The sequence below is a fragment of the Molossus molossus genome, unplaced genomic scaffold (genome assembly GCF_014108415.1).
Source record: "Molossus molossus isolate mMolMol1 unplaced genomic scaffold, mMolMol1.p scaffold_m16_p_22, whole genome shotgun sequence".
NCBI classification, from domain to species: domain Eukaryota; kingdom Metazoa; phylum Chordata; class Mammalia; order Chiroptera; family Molossidae; genus Molossus; species Molossus molossus.
The window spans coordinates 15,931,968-15,956,941 of record NW_023425358.1 but is presented as its reverse complement, the minus strand read 5'-3'; the positions used below and the strand labels follow the sequence as shown (position 1 = coordinate 15,956,941).

General features: G+C 45.7%; 1 protein-coding gene across 1 annotated transcript in view; it reads left to right on the top strand.

Moving 5' to 3' along the window:
* The first annotated feature begins 11,407 nt into the window (after positions 1-11,407).
* KLHL22 (kelch like family member 22) overlaps positions 11,408-24,974 on the top strand; it is a 43,983-nt gene continuing 30,416 nt past the window's right edge. Inside the window, exons 1-2 of the mRNA XM_036276803.1 lie at positions 11,408-11,435; positions 17,266-17,531. Of these exons, the coding sequence (XP_036132696.1) occupies positions 17,305-17,531 (227 nt within the window). The 5' untranslated portion in view covers positions 11,408-11,435; positions 17,266-17,304. The remainder of the gene's footprint in view (positions 11,436-17,265; positions 17,532-24,974) is intronic.

Below are 24,974 nucleotides of genomic sequence, written 5' to 3'. Positions count from 1 at the left end.
CCTTTCAGCGCCACATAAAAGTGACTAGATAGACTTTCTTCATTGTTTCTTCCCTCCCTTAGACTTTTTGCATATCCTACCCATGGCTATATTTTGTAGAGGTTGGGGATGTGAGGAACCTAACCCGCATTTATTAATTTTTAGACATGGGATTACAATTTATTAATTTTTACATGTTTGGCCCAACAACTATGTCCTGTTCATGGAGAACACAGCCCAGATCCTCGCTGGTGGCCAGATGCACAAAGACTTGCTGGGTGGAGGCATGCTAGATGGAAGCTGGAGGGGGATAGTGGAGCCTTTTGGGAGGATAAAAGTTCTCCCAGATTAAATCTGCGGGGCCCTTGTCTGTGCTCCTGTGGAAGGAGGACAAGTGACAAAAGTCCTGAGCCCAGATGGTCCACAACTGCCAAGTGGACAATCACCAATATGGGCCTTAGAGAGTGTGAACTGGCACCTACTGATGCCTAGTAAGTGCTATGCCCAGACTGGGCTGTGTACACCCATTGTCCCTGAGTGCCAGGCAGAAGCTTGTTGTAGGGAGCGGAGATTGGGAGGGGAGTGAGTGAGCAGTTTCCCCAAAGGGGCCCCTCTTGCCTACAAGGTTTCAGGTCTTGTGTTGATAGGAGAGCTGTTCACACCTTCAAACATTTTTGCTCTCATTCTCCCAAAAATAATTTTTTAAAACTCTTTCCTGGCCGGTGTGGCTCAGTGGATTGAGCGTTGTGCTATGTACCAAGAGATGGATAGTTCGATTCCTGATCAGGGTACAAGCCCACGTTGTGGGCTTGATCCCCAATAGGGGTCGTGCAGAAGGCAGCCAATCTATGTTTCTATCTCTCTCTCCTGATCCCTTCCTCCTTCTCTCAAAAAAATCAATAAAACATATATTTTTAAAAAGAATAGAAACTTACATTAAAAGCAACTCTGGCCCTGGCAGGTCTGGCTCAGTAGTTAGAGCGCTGGCCCATGGACCAGAGAGTTCCAGGTTCGGTTCCTTCTAGGGGCAAGTACCTTAGTTGCAGTTTGTCACCAGCCCCCGTTGGGGTCCTGTGGGTGGCAACCAGTTGATGTGTCTCTCTCACACTGATGTTTCTCTCTCTCTTCTGCTCTATCTGAAGATAAATGCAAAAATGTCCTCAGGTGAGGATAAAAACAAACAAAACTCTGTATCTTGGGTGATCAACTTGTCCTGGTTTGCCCAGGACTCTCGCAGTTTTAGTTCTGAAAGTCCTGCATCCCTGCATCGCCCTCAGTCTCAGGCCAACCTGAATGGTTCTTCACCCTATCTGTATCCCTCTAGCACATTTTTAAAAAATAGATTTTTTTTTTTTTAGAGAGAGAGGAAGGGAATGAGATATAGAAACATCAATATGCAAGAGAAACATCAACTGGTTGTCTCCTGCACCCCCTCCTCCCCCGACTGGGAATCGAACTAGGACCTCTCAGTTCATGGGAGGACACTCAACCACTGAGCCACACTAGATGGGCCCTCTAGCACATTTTTAAAATTTGAAAATTTAAAGTGTACAATTCAGTGTAATTTTAGTATATTCACATATTCATAATATTGTGCCACCATCACCACTCTCTTGCACATTTGTTTTTGTTGTTAATCCTCCCCAGAGGATATTTTTCCATTAATTTTTAGATAGAGTGGAAGGGAGGGAGGGAGAGAGAGAGAAACATTGATGTGAGCGAGATACATCGATGCTTCCTGCATGACCCCGATGGGGGATGGAACCTGCAACCCAGGTATGTGCCCTTGACCAGAATAGAATCAGTGACCCTTTGGTCCGCAGCCTGACACTAGCGGCTGAGCCAAACGGGCTAGGGCTCTCTTGCACATTTTTAATTTGACATCTAAATATTTCTCTATGAGTCATTGGAAAGTTATAAATAACCGCAGTGTATCCTATATTATGTATGGATTTCAGATGCATTTTGTTTTTTAGATCCTTGGCCCTGAGATTCCTTTCATTAATTTATGAAAAACATTGGCCTCATATAATCTCACTACTGTCAAACTCTGGCAAATTAGACTTCCTGGGGCTTTTGGGCAAAAAGGGTATATATCACGTTCCAACTAAGTGAGCATATTAATAAGGTCCCAGGACAACTCTACCCTTTCTGCACTGTGATTCTAGGGAGGCCAGTAGAGCAATAGATACAGTTTTTCAGACAGACAGAGGCTCGGAGCTTTGTCAAGAGTTTATCATCAGGATAAAAAGAAGAGCTACCCCTTTGGTGTTTGCTCCAGAGCTCTATTTCTACTTGTCCCTTCATTTGGGGCACAGAGGTGGTGAGTGGTCCTTGGTTAGAGTGGCCAGGGAAAGAGAGGTAGAGACAGCCACAGACCTCCTGACCTCCAAAGAGAGTGTGGCCACCGGAAGGTCAATCCTGAAAGGAACCTGTACTCTCATGACACCTGCAGCTCCTTGTGGTATCCCCAGTCTTAAAGTTGGTGGTTTAGACTCTGAGAAGGAATGGTGGGGGAAGATGAAGCTGTGCACAAGCCTAGCCTGTATCCAATACCATTTGAGATTAAGTCTCCACCTTCCTAGTTCTTGCAAGTTACTGTGTCATGGCTGTATCCTGTCATTTTATGGATACCATCCTGGGCCCTGCAGGAGGTGGGAGCTGGAAGCATCCCAGGCAGATGAAATGTCCCTCCAGAGCAGTTGAACGACCCTTTCACAGGGGTCATCTAAGACCATCGGAAAACACATTTCCGATGGTGATTCATAACAGTAGCAAAATTACAGTTATGAAGTAGCAATGAAAATAATTTTATGGTTGGGGGTCACCACAAGATGAGGAACTGTATTAAAGGGTCATGGCATTAGGAAGGTTGAGAACCACTGCTCTAGAGAGTCTTGCTCATGCTCTTTGAACCGCTTTCTCCCTCCAGCCTCATGTGGAGACCCCTCTGATTCCCCTTCTTGCTTTGGTACTCTGTCTGTGGAAGGTGCTGGTCTGCTCCTCCTTCCATCCTAGCATCTGCCAGATGTAACCCCTTTACTGTTTTTAGCCTAGAGCCTTCAATCACTTATGTGTGTGGATGTAGAGGGCAGTTAATAAGGTCCCCAGGACAACTCTACCCTTTCTGCACTGTGATGCACTTCTACAAGCAACACATGGTAGCCCTGGCAAGTGTGGCTCAGTTGGTTGGGTGTCATCCCATACACTGAGAGGTCACAGGTTTCATTCCCAGTTGGGCACATGCCCTGGTTTCTGGCTTGACCCCTGGTGGGGGATGTATGGAAGGCAGCTGATCTAAGTTTATCATCATCTCCCTCTCCCTTCCTCTCTATCTCTCAAATTAATAAAAAATATTTTATTTTATTATTTATCCTCACTCGAGGACACTTTTGCATTTATCTTCAGATAGAGCGGGAGGGAGGGAGAGGGAGGAAGAGAGAGAAACATGGATGTGAGAAAGACACATCGAGTGGTTGCCACCCACACGACCCCAACTGGGCCGAGGATAAACTGCAACTGATGTACGTGCCCTTAGCGGGAACCAAACCTGGGACTGTCTGGTCCACAGGCCGATGCTCTAACCGCTGAGCCAAACTGGCCAGGACAATAAAAAATATTTTAAAATTAAAATAATAACAGCAATACATGGTAGAAACTTAAGAAAGGACCGAACATTATAAATCCTGTCAGAGAGAGAGAGCAGTTTGCATACCCACCAGTAGTTGTCACATTATAAACTGTGAAATTTGGTCTGGGTGAGGCTATAAGACAAAGGGCCCAGTTTCTTCAAGATGGAGGAGAACCCATATATTTAAAGACTGGCTGGTATGGCTCAGTGGTTGAGTGTCGACCCATGCACTGAGAGGTTGCCAGTTTGGTTCCTGGTCAGGGCACATGTCCAGGTTGAAGGCCGAATCGATGTTTCTCTCTCTCTCTAAAACCAATAAATAAAAAAATAAATAAATTTTAAAAAGAGAGAGACTTTAGAGATATCCCACCTGTCTGTAATGCGAGGTCCTTGTTTAAATCTCGATTCAAATAAACTTCAAAAGGCAACGAAGGCCCTGGCCAGTTTGGTCCAGCGGTTAGAGCGTCGGCCTACGGTCCGGAGAGACCCGGGTTCGGTTCCCGCTAAGGGCACGTACTTCGGTTGCAGTTTGTCCCCGGCCCTGGTTGGTCGTGCAGTGGCAGCCACTCGATGTGTCCCTTCACGTCGATGTTTCTCTCTCTCTCTCTCTCCCTTCCTCTCTCTCCCTCCCACTCTATCTGTACAAAAAAAAAAATGGAAAAATATCCTCGGGTGAGGATAAAAAAAAAAAAAAAGGCAACGAAGGACATGTAGAGGATAATTGGGAAATGTGATCACTTGACTATTTGGTGATATTAAGAAATTATTGTTGCCCTGGTCAGTTTGGCTCGGGGGTTAGAGTATTAGCCTGCAGATGAAAAGGTCATGGGTTCAATTCCTGGTCAAGGTCAGGTACCTGAGTTGGTGTCCTACGGGAGGCAAACAATTGATGTGTGTCTCTTGCATTGATATTTCTCTCTCCTCCTCTCTCCTTTTCATTCTGTCTAGGAATTAATGGAAAAATATCCTTGGTTGAGGATTGACAAACAAAAATAAATAAATACATAATTGTTGATTTTGTGTGTTTGAAAATGGAATTGTTCGGGAGGCAGGGGTCAAAAGCAGGCTTCGGCGGTGGGTCTTTCAATATTGGAGCCTGATTATTATTGGGCAGAGCTCCTGATAGAATGTGAAGGACAGACAATAGGGCAATAAAACAAAAGAACATACAGCTAAATTACTGTGAAAACTCGTAGTTAAAAATTTCCCACTTGGGAGACCTTGCCCTGGACCCTCAGAGGATTACACGAACTAGGTAGGAGGGAGCTAGGCATCAGCCGGAGCTGACCACTATATTGTGCAAATAGAACTGCTTACCCCTCAGACATAATGGCTAACCGCAGATATTCGCTTCTGTACATGCTTGCTTGCTTGCAGACCCTTAGCCCGATTTCTTTTTTTTTTTTTTTTTTTTATCCTCAACCGAGGACATTTTTCCATTTTTTGTACAGACAGAGTGGGAGGGAGAGAGAGGAAGAGAGAGAGAGGGAAACATGGATGTGAAAGGGACACATCGAGTGGTTGCCACCCACACGACCAACCAGGGCCAGGGATAAACCGCAACCGAGGTACATGCCCTTAGCGGGAACCGAACCCGGGTCTCTCCGGACCGCAGGCGGACGCTCTAACCGCTGAACCAAACCGGCCAGGGCCTTAGTCCGATTTCTTAACAGGGGCTAAGAAAACTATATAAGCAACCCACCCCCTGAGCTCGGGGCTGTTCTCTCCTCTGCGTAGGATGGGACAGTAGGGCTAATAAAACTCTCTTAATTTGAACCCAGTTCGGAGTCTGAGTCTGGTCTGTCTCATTGGTCTACAAACAAGAATACTTCAGGAGTGCTGGACACCTCTAGCTGATGGGTTGGAAGTAGCCCTGAAGAGTAAGTAAACAAGTCTTGAAGGTGCTCAATTAAACTCTGAGATGAGACTATTCCCTCTGATGGTGACTACCTGAGTAGCCTATTGTTCAGATAAATAGATTCTCAGGAAGTTCTTCAAAGAAACAGTACAGTTATTTGCAACTTTATCCTCCCAAATAAAGTCCTGTTGGAACAGTATGGCATCATAAGAAGTCATCTTGATGGAGACAGTGAGCTGAAGCCTGTGGATGGCTTCAGTCCTCAAAACTCTGGTTGTTCCTTGCATTAATACTATGTCTCTTTTCACAATTTGTCCTTGTCACTTAATTGCTACATCACAGCCCCTACCTCACCCACAGTACCAATGCACCATAGTTTATTTATGGACATTTACTTTTTCACAATTGAAAATGTGCTGTGATAGATATCCTCTGCTGTGCTGCCTTGATTCCATCTGGGGGTATTTCTTCAATATAAATACCCAGAGTACTGGCTGGTATGGCTCAGTGGTTGAGCATTGACCCATGCACCAAGAGGTTGCCGGTTCGATTCCTGGTCAAGGCACATGCCCAGGTTGTAGGCCAAATCCCCAGTGGGGGGCATGCAGAAGGCGGCCAGCTGATGTTCTCTCTCATTGATGTTTCTCTCTCTCTCTCTCCCTCTCCCTTCTTCTCTCTCTAAAATCAATAAAGAAAAAAATATATATCAAGAAAAAAGAAAAAAAATATACCCAGAGTGGAATTATTGGTTTGCAGAGGGCCCTGTTGCATTTTACTTAAATGGTAATAGCTACTGCCAATTGCTGCAGGTATGAGTTATCTAATGCTGCTGCATAACAAATTACAGTCTCCTCCTTATCCGCTACCTGAAACCAAACCAAGGATAGTACTGAACCCTACATGTATATACTATTGTAACAGAGTAAAATGCTAGGCCTCTCTGACTCCATCATGTTCAAGCCTGCTTTTTTTCCCATGGCCTTCAGGCTAATAGCCTCTGCTTAGTCTTGCATATAGACATGCTAATCATTAAAGGAATTCTGCTTGAGGCTTGAGTTTGACAAAAACAGCCCCTTACCCAGAAGGTGCCTCTCCAGAGGAGATAAGAAAAGTATGTACAAAAATAAAGATTGTTGCCCTGGCCGGTATGGCTCAGCGGTTTGGCTAAGTGGCTGGAGCATCAGCCTGCGGACCAGAGAGTCCCGGGTTTGGTTCCCACTAGGGGCATATACAAAAAATTAAAAATAAAGATTGTTTATCAAGAGTTGCAGGAACCTCTTGACCCAGATTCACATCAAGGAGGGTTAACAGATGAAGAACAAAGTTCCTCTTCCTTAGATTCCTGCTGGCACTCAGATGTCTGCAGGTCCTCAGTCACCTCTTGCCCCTCCCATTTTCCTTTCCCTTGACATAATAGAAACCTGAACTCTGTACTATCTTAAGATGAATTTGAGGCACCACTAAGTCTTACATCTTCTCTGCTGGCCTTCTGGATCAGTAAACACTGCCTACTTCAAACTCGGATGTTTTGAGTTTGGCCCTTTGAAGCAAGCATCAGGCACACAGACTTTGGTCTGGTAACACTATTTTTTAAAAGTTAAAATATAGTTGGCTACTATTTTTTTTTCTATACATATATACCTATAATAAAGTTTAATTTATAAATTAAATTCAGTAAGAGATTAACAAAATAACTAATAATAAAACAGTAATAATAATAGAGTGTAATAAAAGTTATGTGAATGGCTTTGAGGCCATCATGAAATAAAATAAGGGTTACTTAAACAAAAGCACTGCAATACCACCACAGTTGATCTGATATCCAAGATGGCTATGAGTGATTAATGGGCAGGTAGCATTTACAGTGTGGAGATGCTAGACAAATGGATGATTTACCTCCTAGGTGGGACGAAGCCAGAAGGTGGGATATTTCACCATATTACTCAAAATGGTGCACAAATGAAAACTCATGAAATGTTTATTTCTTGAATTTTACATTTATTATGTTCGGACTACATTTGACCACAGGTAATTAAAACCACAAAAAGCAAAAGTGCCACAGACAAGCAGTTGAAAACAATAATAAACATATATTATCTTTCACAGTTTCTGTGAGTCAAGAATTTAGGAGAGGGTTAGCCAGGTTTTGGCTCAGTCTCTCTTGAGGTTCCAAGTAGATGTTGGACTTCAGAAGACTACAATCCTCTGAAGGCCTGACCAGGGCTGGAGGCTCTGCTGCTGAGGCAGCTAACTCATGGCTTATGAGTTGGTGCTGGTTTTGACAGAGGTCTCAGTTCCATGGAATCCTCTCCTTAGGGCTGCTTTAATGTCTCCATGACATGATGGCTCACTTTTTGCAGACTGAGACAGAAGCTCCAATGCTTATTATGGCTTGACCTTGAAAAATCACATGCTTCTATTTCTGCCTCATTCTATTCCTTAGTCACTAAGTCCAGCCCATATTCAAGTAGAGAAAGATGGGGCTTTTGAAGGGAGGTGAGTCGAAGAATTTGCAGACATATTTTAAAACCACTATATGCTCCAAGTTGGCTGTTCCAATTTATATTCTCATCAGCAATGTATGTATATTCCCACCCTCACCAACACTTGGTCTCATCCTATTTTATATTTTGCCATGTTAATGTTGAAACTCTCTCCTTGAACAAACTAACAAACTTCAGTTAATCTCCTCTGAACGCTCTCCATATATATATATATATATTGATTTTAAGAGAGAAATGGAGAAACATCAATGTGAGAGCACAACATCGATCAATTGCCTCCTGTACACCCCCAACCAGGGACTGAATCCACAACCCAGGCATGTGCCCTGACCTGGAATCAACTGGGAAAACTTCTGGTGCACGGGACGACACCCAATCAAATGAGTCACAAAGACCAGTGAACCCTCTTTTTGACTAGGCCTCAATCAGTTTAGGGAGAATCCCCTACCCTTGATGTCTCATTCTTAGTAATTTTATATCCATTGACCCCTTCAGTTTGCTCCTTGGTTATAAATTCCCAACTGTCTTTGCTATATTCAGAGTTGAACCCAATATCTCTCCCCTACTGACATACTCCTATTGCAACAGTCTTCCTGAATAGTCTTCCTTATTGCTTTAACAATTGTCAAAATAATATTTTTTTTCAAACAATGAAAATGAGGTATATCATTTCCATATCCTGATTATTAATGAGATTGAACTCAACTTCCTTTGTTTTCATCCACTGGGACTTCCTCTTTTGGGAGTTTCCAGTAAATATCCTTTACCATTTTTCTGGCTGGTTGATTTTCTAATTATTGATGTTTAATATTTCCTTATACATTCTGGATAATAGTCTCTTTTTTTTTTGGATAATAGTCTGTCTCTTTCATATATTGCAAATATATTCGCTGATATATTTTGTCATTTGCATTTCTTTTACTGATATTTAGTGATTCAGATATTAAATCATTTGTTCTCATTTGAGTGTTATCTTTTCATGTCTATTTCCACATTACTATTGGGATCTTAATATCTTTTCTTATTGTTTTGTATGAATTTTTAAAAATATATGTGTTTATTGATTTTTTAGAGAGAGGAAAGGAGAGCTAGAAACATTGATGTGAGAGAGAAACATTGGTCAGCTGCCTCTTGCACACACCCTATTAGGGATCCATCCCACAACCCAGGAATGTGCCCTGACTGGGAATTAAACTGGGACCTCCCAGTCCATGGGACTATGCTCAATCTACTGAGCCCACTGGCCAGGCTGTATGAATTTTTTTATATATTAAGACTACTTACCACTTGCTATCAATTTTGTTGTAAAAGTTTCCTCAATTGTTTTCTTGTTTGGGAAGGCTGTGATCAAATTGTTTTGCAGACAAGTGTGTTTGTCTTTTCCACTAGCTCCTCCCTCATACCCTGAAGGTGCTCTCCTCCAGTCTTTCCTCCTAAACTGCGGTCCCATTTGTCTACATCTCAGAGGCCAGGCCTATCCCTATAGTCTTCCTGTCTTCACCTTTCACACCAGGCACAATAGGCTGGCTCCTGCTACTCCAAGGAAAGGTCCTGTGAACACATCAAAAGCCTCCCTGTTGCAGATCTAGGGACTTTGCCTCCTCATACCCACTGGGCCTTTGAGACTGCTCCTCTCATTCCCTCTCTGGGTTCCTACTCTCTGAGTTTCTGCTCTCTAGGTTCCTGTGCTCTGGTTGCTCCCTGGAAAACCACTGTGCCTCTTGCTCTGCCCTCAGCCTACTCTCCTTTTCCCCATATTTGTTTTGGCTTGGTGCATCACCTCCAGCTAAAGTGCATGATGTACCCATGACCTCACCACTAGCCTGACTCCCATAGAAAGGCCCTCAGTTGGACATCTGCAGACTCCTTATCCTGCCTGGGGCCAAGGTGGGCACTGTCTTCCCCTACACTTGCTCTTAGTCCAGCCTCCTTTTGAGTGGGGTAGTCCTGCTGTCTCCCTCCATCTCTTGGGCTCATCCCTCCTCATCCATCACTCATGTGTACTGAGGACCCTGCCTCCTTTCCAGATCTCCAACAAGCATTGCCCTCTGTCCTCACTCCCTACTAACAAGAGGCAACAACTTCACTGCTGCCCCCTTGAACTGCTTCCTCCCACTCTCCAGTCCAGATCTGCAACCCACAGTGGCATCTGCCTGCCCTGGCTGAAGGCTGCCCTCAGGGCCACATCCACGTCCAGAAAACAGGGTCTGGTCCTTAAATTTCCCTTCAGACTGAGAGACTCCTGCAGCCTCCTGATCACTCACTTCCCTGAATCTCACCTCCATGACCTTGCTGACACTGTCCCATTTCTTGAATGCTTCTCCCACTCCTCATAAGTCTTCATCTGTTACACAACCGGGGGTGGAGGGGTCACCTTTTCCAGAAAGCCTTCACAGAAGCCTACTCTCATTGGGAACCTCTGCTCTGGAGGCTGATCCTACTCTCCTGGCCCTTGTCTGGACTCTCAGGCAGCTCTCTGGACTCAGTCAAGACAGTGCTTCTCTTTCATTTATTGTCTTCTTCTTCTACATTCCCCTCAACTTTTCTTTTTTAACCCTGGGCCATCTGGCAGAGTAGGTCACCCTGACCTTATCTATCCAGAGGCTCTGCTAGCTCTAACCTCTGGGCACTGCCATTAAGGATGAGCCTCGGAGGATGGGATCCTCCTGGAGTTAAGGCAGATAAAAATGAATGACAAGAGCTTCCTGACAGACAGGAGCCTCCTGGGACCAGGCCTTTGGGCTGGAAATTGGATTTACTCCAGAATCTCAGTAAACAGGAAAACACCTGTTCACATAGGCTGCATTTATCACTTCTCCTCAACATCCAGCAGAGGGCAGGCGACCAGCAATCACAGCCGACCAAATGGGACTTGGAGGGAGGCAGGGAGGGGAGTAGGAAGAGAAAAAGGGAGGAAAGTAGAGAATGAATGTGTTGGTGAGAGACAGAATGCAAGAGGAAATAAGAGAAGGGGAGAATGAGGGAAGGGAAGGAGGGAATGAATGAAGGAGGGGATGAATGAAGGAGGGGATGAATAAGGAGGTAATAAGTGGGACAGGTGGGAGAGGATGAGGGGGTCAGGGAACGAAGGAGTGAGGGAGGAAACAGAGAGCGACCCGGGAAGGCAGGGAGAAATGGATTTGCAGGGTGCGACCCTCGCCTAAAGGCATTCGTTCAGCCCAGCTGCGGAGCTGTACCAGGTGAGGAGACTCACGGTCACCCAGGCGGCGGGGCACTCCTCCTCTGAGCTGAGACCAGAGCCGCCCTCGCGGAAGGGCGGCGGCAGGTGACACCCCTCCCCTTGCCGGTGGTCGGACCGAGTACCCTCGCCGGGAGACCGCCTCCTTCCCCCAGCTTCGGTCCCCGCCTGCGCGGCGCGACCACGTGATGCAGCCGAGGTCCCGCCCCTCGACCACCCGCCCCCGCCTCCCGCGAGTGCGGCCTCGGCTTAAGGTGGCTCCAGGTGAGCTGCGAGGCGCGTGCCGGGCAGACTGGGCGGCGGGGATCGCGGGCGGCAGAGGGGATGGCGCCGGCCGAGGGTGCAGGACCCGGGCGAGCAACGCTGGGAACCCGGCGACACGGGGGCGGGGGCGGACCGGGGACCCGGGGGCGTTGGCCCGAGGAGAGCCACAGGGCCTGACGTGGCGGGGGCGCGGCGCGCGAGATCCCCGGTACGGCGGAGCGGTGATCCTGCGCTCGCTGAGGTCCGGGGCCTCCGCGCGGCCGTAGGGCCCTCGGGCCTTCTGGCCCCCTGCCGGCCCTGTTACCCGCAGCGAGTCCGAGCCCGGCCTTCCTGGCAGCGACCCCTGGTGCTGCGCGGGTGGGTCCTGCGGGCGGGTCCGGGCTGGGCTGCCGACACCTGGTGTGACTTTGGACCTCGGCCTGCGAGCCTTAGTTTCCTTAAACGCGCGTCGGGGCCAAGGGTCGCCGTTCCCGGGGGCTGCAGCCAAGGGAGCCCAGCCTCGCTAGCTCGCGTGGTTTCCTGAGAGAATCCAGAGATCACGCTGTCAATGCAAAATCTCCGGTGCAGAAGCGGCGGCCGCCAGTTGTTTCCAATCCTCGGCGGGCCGGAGCCTCGGGGCCGCCACCACCTCCTGCGGCTCCTCCCCGGGGCCACCCTCGCGCGGGGCCTCCGTGAGGCCGGGCCGGGGCCGCAGGTTTGGCGCGCCAGGGTGCTCCAGCTCTGCTTTCTGGGAGACTCATTCCAGGGCGCCGAGTCGGCACCCCTGCGAAGGCATCCCCATCTGGAAGTTAGGACGCACTTCCTCCTCCCCTCTTCCTGAGCTGACCCTTTCCGTTTGTTGCAGACCTGGCTTCATGCTGCCAAGGATTGAGGTTCCTTGAGCGCAGGCACTCTTTTGGGGTCTTAGGGAGGAGTAGGGTCTATTCAATACTAGGTCGTTTGAGTTAAAAATTAATCTTTGGCCCTGGCCGGTTTGGCTCAGCGGTTAGAGCGTCCGCCTGCGGTCCCGAGAGACCCGGGTTCGGCTCCCGCTAAGGGCATGTACCTCGGTTGCAGTTTGTCCCCGGCCCTGGTTGGTCGTGCAGGTGGCAGCCACTCGATGTGTCCCTTTCACATCGATGTTTCCCTCGCTCTCTTCCTCTCTCTCCCTCCCACTCTGTCTGTACAAAAAGTGGAAAAATGTCCTCGGATGAGGATAAAAAAGAAAAAAAAGAAAACAAAAATTCATCTTTGACTTTGTCATCCATGAGTTCATGAACATTTGTTTTATGCCCTTCAGTTTGTACCTACTTGGGACATAAAGCTTCTATTCTCCTCTGCAACTCTGAACTGCACAGAGTGAAGGGGCCTTGCTCTCGGTGACTAGAACGTTATGGGGCTGGAGGAACTTAATCTAGGGAAAGGCTTCATTATAGAGTCACCCCCTGTAGAATGAATAGGAGGGAGGGTGCCACCAAGTAAGCTAAGAGCATTCTTTATTTCAGGAAAACAGGCATGGGGAAGGAATCACAAAGGATGTGCTGGATTTGACTTAAGTTTTTATGACTTTGTCAATTACCAAAATGTAGTTACACTATGAAATGCTGTTTTTCAACTGTTAAATCAGCAAAGATAAAAAAGAAACACTATTGGTGAGGTAGACAGTGGTTGGAATCAGGTTCTCATGGGAAAATAAATTGGTATAATCTCTATAGAGGGCAATTTGGCAATATCCATTAAAATGACATACACTATCCTGGCTGGTATGGCTCAGTGGATTAAGGTTGTCCCATGGACTAAGAGGTCCCTGTTGGATTCCTGGTCAGGGCACATGCACAGGTTTTGGTCTCCATTCCCAGTAGGAGACCTGCAGGAGGCAGCCAATCCATGTTTCTCTCTCATATTGATGTTTCTATCTCTCTCCCATCCTCTCTCTCTTTCTAAAAAAATAAAATAAAATAAAAAAACATTTACAATGACATGCACTAAAATTAAAATGATTCAGCAGTTCTGTATCTAGGAAAATTTCCTCAGATAACTGTTACATATATGGCACATCTCAATGATTTTTAGTGCAGAATTGTTTGCAATAGCAAACTATCAGAGGGAACCCAGATGTTCAATAAAATATGGTTATCCATACAATGGACTATAGGAGGTATATGAAGTTATGTACAAAAACTAAAAAGGAGCAGGGGGGATGTAGACTGACAGATTCTCCTGTGACTCCATAGGTACCACCTGGAAAGGCATTAGGGAAAGAATTGTAGTTTCCTCTGGGAGAGGATCTGGTTGGGCTATAGGTGGAAGGAAATTTAAGTTTCAAAATAATGTACTTTTTTTTGCCTTTTGAATTTGAACCATGTGAATGTATTATATATTAAAAAATAAGTTTGAGAATTCAATTATTAAATATTTCACAGTGACAGAGAAGGTACAGACAATAACATACTGCTTCGCCCTATCAGATCCTAATATTTTGTCTTTGTTTGAAAAATATGCTTTTATTGATTTTTTTTTTAGAGAGAGAGAGAGAGAGATAGAAACATTAATGTGAGAAAGAAACATCTATCGACTGCCTCCTGCACACTCCCTACTTGGGATCAAGCCCGAAACCCGGGCATATGCCCTGACTGGGAATTGAACCAGTACCTCTCAGTCCATGAGGATGACGCTCAATCCACTGAGTCACACCAACTGGGCTATTTTGTTTTAATTTAATTTAATTTTTTTTTTTTTTTTTATCCTCATCCGAGGACACTTTTCCATTTTTTGTACAGACAGAGTGGGAGGGAGAGAGAGGAAGAGAGAGAGAGGGAAACATCGACATGAAAGGGACACATCGAGTGGCTGCCACCCGCGCGACCAACCAGGGCCGGGGACAAACTGCAACCGAGGTACATGCCCTTAGTGGGAACCGAACCCGAGTCTCTCCGGACCGCAGGCGGACGCTCTAACCGCTGAGCCAAACCGGCCAGGGCTAATTTAATTTTTTTTTTAAAGAAAAGCACCCCCCCCCTTTTTTTTCCTGGAGATAATCATGACCCTGAATTCCTGTAATGCATTCATACTATTTTATACCATAACGCCTATCTGTAAGAAGCACTGGACAGTATTGTTTTGTGTGTTTTCAAAGTTTTTGTAAAGGAAATTGTACTACATGTATTCTGCAATGTGCTATTCTTTTTCTGTGTGGCTTTGAGATTTCTCCACATTGACTGTAGCTTGAGTTCCTGCTTGCTCATTTTCACGATTGTCTAGTGTTCTGTGGAATCATTGCTAATGACAGGGTACAGGGGAAGGAGCGTTTTGAGCCAGATTACAGGGATCCCCAAGTAGGAGGAAGTAGAGAACCAGCATTTGAGAAGTCAGGTGGCACACTCATGAGGTGTTTTGGGGAACTGGGTAGGATGTGACAGTTGGTAGGAAACTGGTTGGAATGTCATTGCTGCAGTCTGACCCAAAGTGATGGCTATGGAGGAATAAAGGGATGACCATCTGAGATGGTGGAATGGCACTAGAGGATCTGATAGGACACAAGGGTTATCTTTATGTCCTAGACAGGAAAAGAGACCATTGAGACCATGAGGTTTCTAACACAGAAGTGGTGATTTTGTTGTTGTTTTTTATCCTCACTTGAGGACATTTTTGCATTTATCTTCAGATAGAGCAGAAGGAAGAGAGAGAGAGAAACATCGATGTGAGAGAGAGACACATCGAGTGGTTGCCATCTACACAACCCCAACTGGGGCCGGGGACAAACTGCAACCAAAGTACGTGCCCTTAGCGGGAACCGAACCTGGGACTCTCCGGTCCGCAGGCTGACGCTCTAACCACTGAGCAAAACTGGCCAGGGCAGAAGTGGTGGTTTTATCAGCAACAAAACTAGACCAACTGGGAGGGTTTTTGGGTGGATTAGGAATCTAGTTGGAAGTGCAATTGGGAATGCAAGGGAAGGCTCTTAGGAAAGAGGGGTGGTCTTGGGCACGGCGTGTTGGCTGAAGGGAAGAGGTCAGGAAAGGGAATTGCCATAGGGCAGAGTTTGCAGGCAAGAGAGGTTGGTCTGCAAGAGGGGCTATGCCTTGGCTCCACATGAGGGTGTGGAGGAAGGAGTAGGTAGGCAGAGGCTTACTGAGGGGCACAGAGGTGTATTGCATTTGTTGAATGGGAAGCAGTGGAGGGTCCAAAGGAAGCATGTCCTGGGAGAGGAGGAGGAGGCATTGAGGGGGTGCTCCTGAACCCCAATAATAAGCAGAGGCCGCCTCTTTTTGGCAAGTTTTGTAGTAGAATTTATTTTCCATTTTCTCTTGTAAAGACACAGTAGGGAATTGGAGAAGAACTGTTTAGGGGAGGGGATAGTAGAGTAGCTGGAAGTGGGGAAGGCAAATGTTCAAGGCCCTGTGGGAGGTGGCTGGCTGGTTGGCTGGCTGTGCTCTGGAGAGTGTGAAGCTTGACTACACCTTGTGGTGTAGGACTGGCCGGTCCCTGATCCGGAGCAGCCGGCTGTCCATGGTCACTTGGTTTGGAATGCGTAACCAAAGTGTGTTTGCAGTAGGTTTGTTTTACTAATAAGTTTCTGAGCCTCCTATTCAAAGCAGTTTCTTTTGCTGACATCAATTTTTTAAAACGTGCTGACTCAAATATTAGAAGGCAACCTTGAATTTATTTTTTTATTTATTTTTAATCCTCATCCAAGGATATTTTTCCCTTTATCTTCAGACAGAGTAGGAAAGAGGAAAGGGGAGAGAGACAGAGAACCTTGAATTTAAAACACGATGCAGATGATCATGAATCTCAGAGTCTTGGTAAAGAAGGAAGGTCCTAGACCCCCTCCTGGGTCTCCTGACCACAGCTCAGGCCTGTTTTTTTCCTTGATGGCGTAGGTGCATTTTATTGGTTTTCATTCCGAATCTTTCTACAAAAGAGCAAAGTTAAAATCCAAGTCCCTAGTAAGAAGGCCTGTTTTATTTTGTTTTTAAATAACCACTAACCTTTATTAAGCACTTATTATGTGCCAGGCACTTTGCTAAGGCCTTGTAAATGTGTGTTTTATATAATCCACCTCCATATAACATCTCAATGAGGTAGGTGCTATGATTATCCCCATTTTCTAGAAGAGCAAATAGGCTTAAAGAGAAGTCACTTATCTGAGGCCACATACTTAGTAAGCAGATTGGGAGAGAGATTGATGTGACAGTAACTACCTTTATGTTCCAGGATTACAAGAAAAGACAGAGTAGTCAGTCACATGAGCTATTGTTAGCAATGATCCCACCTCATTAAAGGTGGTATTAGCCACTTAAATGGCCCTGGAACAGATACAGAGAGAGTCCCTCAGTAGAGAACCAAGTGCCTGTTTAATTTGTATGCATTTATTCTTGTGTGGAGAAACCCAGTTTTGTTCTTTCTCGGTGGGAAAGAGGAGGAGCTCTTGAAAACCTGGTCTGTGCTGATGCTTTTTGTTCCTCTTTTACTGTTTTCCTTTTTTCAGTTGAGGAACGTGAGACTCAGGTTGATCATGCAGTGAGTTCATGGTGGGATGGGAGCTTCAATTCAGGGCAGTCTGTCTCCAGAACCCTTCTGTTTTGCAGTGATGCTGAAGGAGATAGAGTGGGATGAAGATTCTTGGCAGTGAAGGGACACAGGTCATCAGAAAGAAGGTCCCAAGTTTGGACAAGTGGTGGGAGGGGAGAGGGAATTGGAGTGTTCAAGACCACAGGAAAAGCACAGGTAAGCTGGAGGGAGGAACAGTTCAGTGAACAGCAGGTGCTGCTGGGAACAGAGCTGGCCACTTGTAACTGGTACGGTGTTGCCTCCCTGGCTTATTTACCCATTCTTTCTGTCTTGTCAGCTGACGGCCAAGGTGGTGAGGTCTGGTGTGGTGATCAAAATGGCAGAGGAGCAGGAGTTCACCCAGCTGTGCAAGTTGCCCACGCAGCCCTCACACCCACACTGTGTTAGCAACACCTACAGAAGTGCACAGCATTCCCAGGCCCTGCTCCGAGGGCTACTGGCTCTTCGGGACAGTGGCATCCTCTTCGATGTAGTCCTGGTGGTAGAGGGAAGACACATCAAAGCTCATCGAATCCTACTGGCTGCGTCCTGTGATTACTTCAGGTGAGTTTTATTTTACTTATTTTATTTATTTATTTTTTGGTTAATCCTCACCCAATGATATTTTTCTATTAATTTTTTTAGATAGAGTGGGAGGGGGGATGGAGAAAGAGAAAGAGAGAGAAACATCGATGTGAGAGAGACACAGTTGGCTGCCTCCTGAACAACCCCAGCCAGGGCTCAGGATAGAACCTGCAACCCAGGTATGTGCCCCTGACTAGGAATCGAACCTGTGACCCTTCAGTCTGCAGGATGATGCTCTAACCCCTGAGCCAAATCGGCTAGGGCTCAGGTGAGTTTTATACACCTGTTCTCATAAGTAAAATAACAGGTAATCCCATCTCCACTGGGCATGTGTGGGCACTGACATGACTGGGTGGGAGATACCAGCCAGAAGCTGTCCAGGTGCCCACTTCACCCTGAGCTGCTTCTATTGCTTGTTTGGTGATTTGGGTCAACAAGAGTGACAGAAGGGGTCTTAGGATTTGTTTTTCTTTCAGCTGTTCATCTGTCTTTTGAGCATGTTCTCTTTTCTTTTGAAGATGATATGCTTGATGATAAGCTTGGCTTTACTTGAAATATTATACTTTATAAAATGAATTTTCTGCTACAAGTACAATATCTTGATATAAAACAGATTTTCTTTCTACTTTACTCTGGCTTCCCAATATTTCATTATGAAAAATTTCAAATCTGTGGAAAAGTTTAAAGAATAGTATTATGAATACCTGAATACCAATTGTTAACATTTTGCTGTATTTGCTTTCTCTCTGCACACACACACACACACACTTTTTAAAAAGACATTGTGACATTTTACATCTCAGTCTTTCAGTGCCACATCTCTCTTCACTCCCCTTCCACATGGCATTCTTGTAATGCCTGCTGGAAGCTCACACACAAGCCTGGTCACTTTTCAGGACTTACGGACCCTGTGGGTACTGAAGCCAAAGCCAGGTGATTAGTACTGTATACACATGGTCCACACAGCTATGTGATGTGTGGAGTCACCCTTCTGTGCCTTTGCCTGGCTATCCAGCTCATGACCCACACCCTCTCACCCCTTGGGTGTTAGCCTTTGACCCTCTGGGGTTTCCCAGGACCTCTTGCATGACCTCATCCCAGTACTTGGCACACTGGGAGGAGTTGGTGCCACTGCCCCATTTCACACAGGTGAGTGAGGCTCAGAGGGAGTGAGCCCTACCTGTGGCCTCTCATATCCTTCCATTCAGCTCTGTTTGATATTTTTGTCTTCAGGTCTCAATTACAGCTCATTATTGATTTTAGGAACTGTCAAGCAAAAAAAAAAAAAAATATATATATATATTTTACAATTATTTTCTTTATTGATCTTTAGAGAGAGAGGAAGGGAGGAGAGAGAGAGACAGAAACATCCATGAGAAAGAACATCGATCGGCCCGCCTTCTGCATGCCCCCCACTGGGGATCGAGCCCACAACCTGGGCATATGCCCTGACTGGGAATTGAACCGGCAACCTCTTGATGCATGGGTCGACGCTCAACCACAGAGCCACACCGGCCGGGCCAAAATATTTTTTTATGGTTTAAGTGCTTCCTGCTCTCCAGAAGGACTTTATAGAGAGTGTGACCCAGTGGTGCCTTGGGGCAAACATATGCAGGGACAAAAGTGAGGTTCAGCTGATGTCTTTACTAAGCTCTGAGATAACATACAGGATTTAGGGGCAGTGTGGGGTTTGTTGAGAGCCACCTATCCAGAAGGCCCATCACTGGGGCCCTCCCAGCAAGGGACAAGGAGCTTAGGGCCTGTGAGGTAGAGGCTGACAGGGCTGTAGAGCCAGGAGGACCTCCTTGTTCCAACCTCAGAGCCCTTCAGACTTTTATTTATTTATTTATTTTTAAAATTTGGTTTTTATTGATTTTTTTTTTTAGAGAGAGAGATAGAAACATCGATATGAGAGAGAAACCTCTATTGGCTGCCTCCTGCGTGCCCCCTACTGGGGATCGAGCCCGCAACCCACAACCCGATCATGTGCCCTGACCGGAATTAAACCAGGACCTCTCAGTCCATGGGACAGTGCTCAGTCCACTCACTGAGCCACACTGGCAGAGCAGAGCCCTTCAGGCTTGAACTCCTCCCCCCTGCAGGCCTTCATGGTTCACTGTCACACCGTTCTTTCTAAAGGATACCACCTTACAGATATCACCTTTCCGTATTTGATCAAAAACCTTCTATGGCTTTCCACATTGTCCAGGAGCAATTTCTAGTCCCTTCCACAGCCACCCTCAGGTGGGCCTCTCATGGGAGGTGTTCCCTTCTTAGGCTTGGTCACTCTGCATAGTAACACTCCTTTCTATTGGGAATGGGGAGGGGTGTGACAAAAATTTTGGGAAAAACTAGACTCATCTCAGAGTCTTTATATATATATATATATATATATATATATATATATATATATATATATTAGATCATTCTCAAGCTTTAGCATGTTTTTATTTGATTCCATTTAAAATGATAAAGGACCTTTTTTTTTCTCCCAGTAAGTCTGGTAAAAATGTGAAAATGTGCCATGGCCCTTGTGGCTCAGTTGGTTGAGCATTGTCCCATTCACTGAGAGGTTGCTGGTTCAATTCCCTGTCAAGGCACATGCCCAGGTTTCTGGCTCCATCTCCAGTAGGGGGCCTGCGGGAGGCAGCCAATCAGTTTCTCTCTCTCTCTCCCCCTTCCTCTCTCTCTAAAATTAGTAAGAACATGTTATTTTATTTTATTTATTTATTTAAATTCTCACCTGAGGATATTTTTTCATTTATTTTATTATCATTATTATTATTATTTTAATCCTCACCTGAGGATATTTTTCCCGTTTAACTTCAGATAGAGTGGGAGAGAGGAAGGGAGGGAGGGAGGGAGAGAAACATTGATGTGCCCTGGCCGGTTTGGCTCAGCAGTTAGAGTGTTGGCCTGCAGTCTAGAGAGACCTGGGTTCGGTTCCCACTAAAGGCACGTACCTCAGTTGTGGTTTGTCCCCGGCCCTGGTTGGGTCGTGTGGGTGGCAGCCACTCAATGTGTCCCTTTCATGTCAATGTTTCTCTCTCTCTCCCTCCCACTCTATCAAAATATCAAAAAAAAAAAATAAGTCCTCGGGTGAGGATAAAAAGAAAATAAAAGAAAGAAACATTGATGTGAGAGAGATACATTAATTGGTTGCTTCCCACACAACTCCAACGAGGGCCAGCAACCAAGGTATGTGCCCTTGACTGGAATCAAACCTGAAACCCTTTGGTCCGTAGACTGACGCTCTAACCGCTGAACCAAACCAGCCAGGGCAATAAAAAACATTTTGGAAAAAAAAGTTAAAATGTGTTGTGACACAGGGTTGAGAATAGCTTCCTGAGGTCATACAAGTTAGCTGGAAGGGCCCTTGTCCCAATCTCCTCTTCTGTTGTATGCCTACCTGTCCACCTCAGGGGAGCCCTGCAGCCAGATAACTGTTATCCTGTCATGCTCTGCGCTTTCTTGCCTCTCTGTTTTTGCTGTTATTCTCAGCAGTGCTGCCCTTCTCTGCCTTTCCTTCCCTGAAGAGTGTCATCTCCTTCTAGGCCCAGTGGAGGGACCTTTTCTCTGGGGAGCCTTCCTAGTTGTCTCTTACCTTTTCCCAGCCTCTGGCTCTCAGGGCTGGCTCCTCCCTGCAAAAAGCTAGCCCCTGCCCTGGCTGGTGTGGCTCAGTTGGTTGAGCATTGTCCCATGCACCGAAAGGTCACCAGTTTGATTCCTGGTCAGGGCACATATTCAGGTCGCGGGTTCAATCCCTAGTTGGGGTGTGTGTGCAGGAGGCAACTGATCAATGTTTCTCTCCCTTTCCTTCTCCCTTCCTCCCTCTCTAAAATCAATGAAAACATATATATATTTTAAAAGGCTTAGCCCTACCCTAGCCAGTTTGGCTCAGCGGTTAGAGCATTGGCCCACAGACCAGAGAGGCCTGGGTTCGGTTTCCACTAAGGGCAGGTACCTCCATTGCAGTTTGTCCCTGGTCCCGGTTAGGGTTGTGTGGGTGGCAACCACTCGATGTGTCTCTCTCACATCTGTTTCTCTCTCTCTCTCTCTCTTTTTTTTTTTTTTTGATATTTTGTTCAGATAGAGTGGGAGGGAGAGAGAGAGAGAGAAACATCGACGTGAAAGGGACACATCGAGTGGTTGCCACCCACACGACCCCACCAGGGCCGGGGACAAACTGCAACAGAGGTACATGCCCTTAGCGGGAACCGAACCCGGGTCTCTCCGGACCGCAAGCTGATGCTCTAACCGCTGAGCCAAACTGGCCAGGGCTCTCTCTCTCTCTTTTCCTATCTCTTCGTCCTACTCGATCTGAACAAAAAATGGAAAAATGTCCTTGGGTGAGGATAAAATAATGAATGAATTAATGAATGAATGAATAAATAAATAAATAAATAAATAAATAAAAGGCTCACCCCTGGGGCCAAGAGCTGATTATGGTTTAGGGATTGAAGGGTCAGACTGCATCTAAAGTTTTCTCTTTCATTTTGGCTAGTTTTATTTATTTATTTATTTATTTATTTATTTATTTATTTCTCATCTGAGGACATTTTTCCATTTTTGTTCAGATAGAGAAGGGGGGAGTGAAAGAGAGAGAGTGAGATAGAACGAGAGAGAAACATCGACATGAAAGGGACACATTGAGTGGCTGCCTCCTGCACGACCACAACCAGGGCCAGGGTCGAATCGCAACCGAGGTACATGCCCTTGACCGGAATCGAACCTGCGACTCATTGGTCTGCAGACCCATGCTCTAACCGCTGATCCAAACCGGCCAGGGCTGGCTCGTTTTAATAACTGTCCATTGCATGTCTCTTTTGGCTCTCATGACCTGTGCTCACCTTACCCTTTGTACCCCTGGACTGGTTCCTGTGCTCCTCCCCACCACTGTGTGTCGGAGGGACCCAAGGGCTCTTCTGTATACAGCCTCCTGGGCCATCTCATCCCTCTCTTAGTTTTCATATCATCTGTGAATTATAAGATAGATTACTTTGTTCAACTTAGTGCCTGTGATTTTGAAAATTTGGATTAAATGGATGATTTTCTAGAAAATTTAAATTGGCAGAACTTCACACCCAGAAGAGAAAGTTACATTCTCCACAGAAGCAGGAAGCTCAGGTGGGTCCTGGGGGAGTTGTGCTTTTTAGGAACAGATTCAAATGCCATTTAGGCTTTTCTAGAAGAGAGAAAAAAGAGTTTCCAGAACTTTTTTTTTTTTTGGTACGCTCCCCTAGCAGGAACTGAACCCGGGACTCTGGTCCGCAGGCCGACGCTCCAACTGCTGAGCCAAACCGGCCAGGGCTCCAAAACTTTTTATGAAAGTTATATACATTGATATCAAAATTGGACAGACAGCAGACACAGAAAAGTTTAGCTGGTTTATGAATGACAGTGTGAAATCTTCAGTGAGAATGGGCATACAGTGCTCCACCAAACCTAATGTCACTGTAGAGCAGCAAAACCTGGCCCAGGAGGGCTTTGTTCTTAGAACAAAAGCTGGTTCCATGTTAGGGAATCTTTCTTTCAGTTTAAGTTGTTAGTCAAAGGTGACCCGGCATATAGCCATCTGCAGACAAGGTGAGCAGGCATGTAATAACATTCAGCATCCATTCCTGCAGCGCTTTTGAATAGGTGGGAAAATAGTGAGTTAGCACATTACCCCTGCCCCTCCCACTAAGGCAACTATTTTTTTTAAAATATGTTTTTATTGATTTCAGAGAGACAGGAAGGAAGAGGAAGAGAAAGAGAAACATCAATCAGCTGCCTCTGGCAAGCCCCCTACCGGGGATTGAGCTTGCAACCTGGGCATGTGCTCTGAGCAGGAATCAAGCTGGCAACGTCTTGGTGCATGAGACAATGCTCAATCAACTGAGCCACACCAGTCAGGGCAAGGCAACTATTTTATTTATTTATTTATTTTAGAGAGAGTGAGAGAAACATAAATTTGTTGTTCTACATATTTATGCATTCGTTGGTTACCTCTTGGATGTTTCCTGAGTGGGGATTGAACCTACAGCCTTGGTGAATTGGGACGACACTCTAACTAACCAACTGAGCTCTCCAGCCAGGGTGCCAACTATTTTTAAACACTTCTGTTTATTCATACACTATTTGTTTTTGCAAATACTAGTCTATAATTCGGAAACCCCAAATACTCTGAAATTAGAAGTATTTTGTTGTTGTTCCACTCAGTTGCTAAAACTTCCTAAGAGTACACTAGAGATCTTCCAGAGCTGTTTTTGTTCGTGGATAGCTGTCCAGTCATTGATTTTTGTGGGGAGAGGGGGAAGTTGATTTCACCTACATTGCCATTTTTTCTGCGAATATTTTGTTTTTTATAAATTCATTAAACTACAGCCCTGGCCGGTTTTGCTTAGCGGTTAGAACATCAGCCCGCAGACCAGTGAGTCACGGGTTCGATTCCAGTCAAGGGCACATACCTCAGTTGCAGTTCGTCCCCAGCCTTGGTTGGGGTCCTGCGGGAGGCAGCCACTTAATGTGTCCCTTTCACGTCGAAGTTTCTCTCTCTCTCTCTTCCTCTAACTCTATCTGAACAAAAGATGGAAAAATGTCCTTGAGTGGGGATTAAAATAAATAAATAAATAAATTCATTAAACTACAAAAAAACCTGAACTGCTATGAGGCTACTTATATATATATGTATGTATATGTATATATGTATGTATGTACAAATTATATGTATATATGTATAAATTATATATATATAATTTGTGGTTGTTAATTCTCATCTGAGGATATTTTTCCATTGATTTTTTTTTTTTTTTTTTTAGAGAGAGTGGAAGGGAGGGAATAGGGGAGAGACAGAGAAACATTGATGTGAGACAGACACATTGATTGGTTGCCTCCTTCCCATACCCTGACCAGGGACAGTCACTGAACCTGCAACCCTGGTATGTGCCGTGCCCTTGACCAGGAATCAAACCTTCAACCCTTCGGTGCACGGGCCAACACTCTAACCACTGAGCCGGCCAGGGCTTTTAATTATATATACATATATTTTTAATTTTTTTCTTTTATTAGATATTAGAGAGAGAGGAAGAGGGAGGGAGAGAGATAGAAACATTGATGAGAGAGAACATCAATCGGCCACCTCCTTCATGCCCCCTTACTGGGGATCAGGCCCACAACCTGGGCATGTGCCCAGACTGGGGGTCGAACCAGTGATCTCTTGAAGGGTGGGTTGATGCTCAACCACTGAGCCACACCAGCTGGGCTTTAATTATATTTTTATGCTACATAGTGTGAGTTTTTATATACATATTTTGCTTCCAAAATATTAAGGTGCTTGGATATAAGGTGCTGACCCAGACCCCAGTGGGGTATGACATCCTATCTGGCACACATATAGTGTTTCTCCAGCTGAAATCCTTTGAAACACACCTGGCCTCAAGG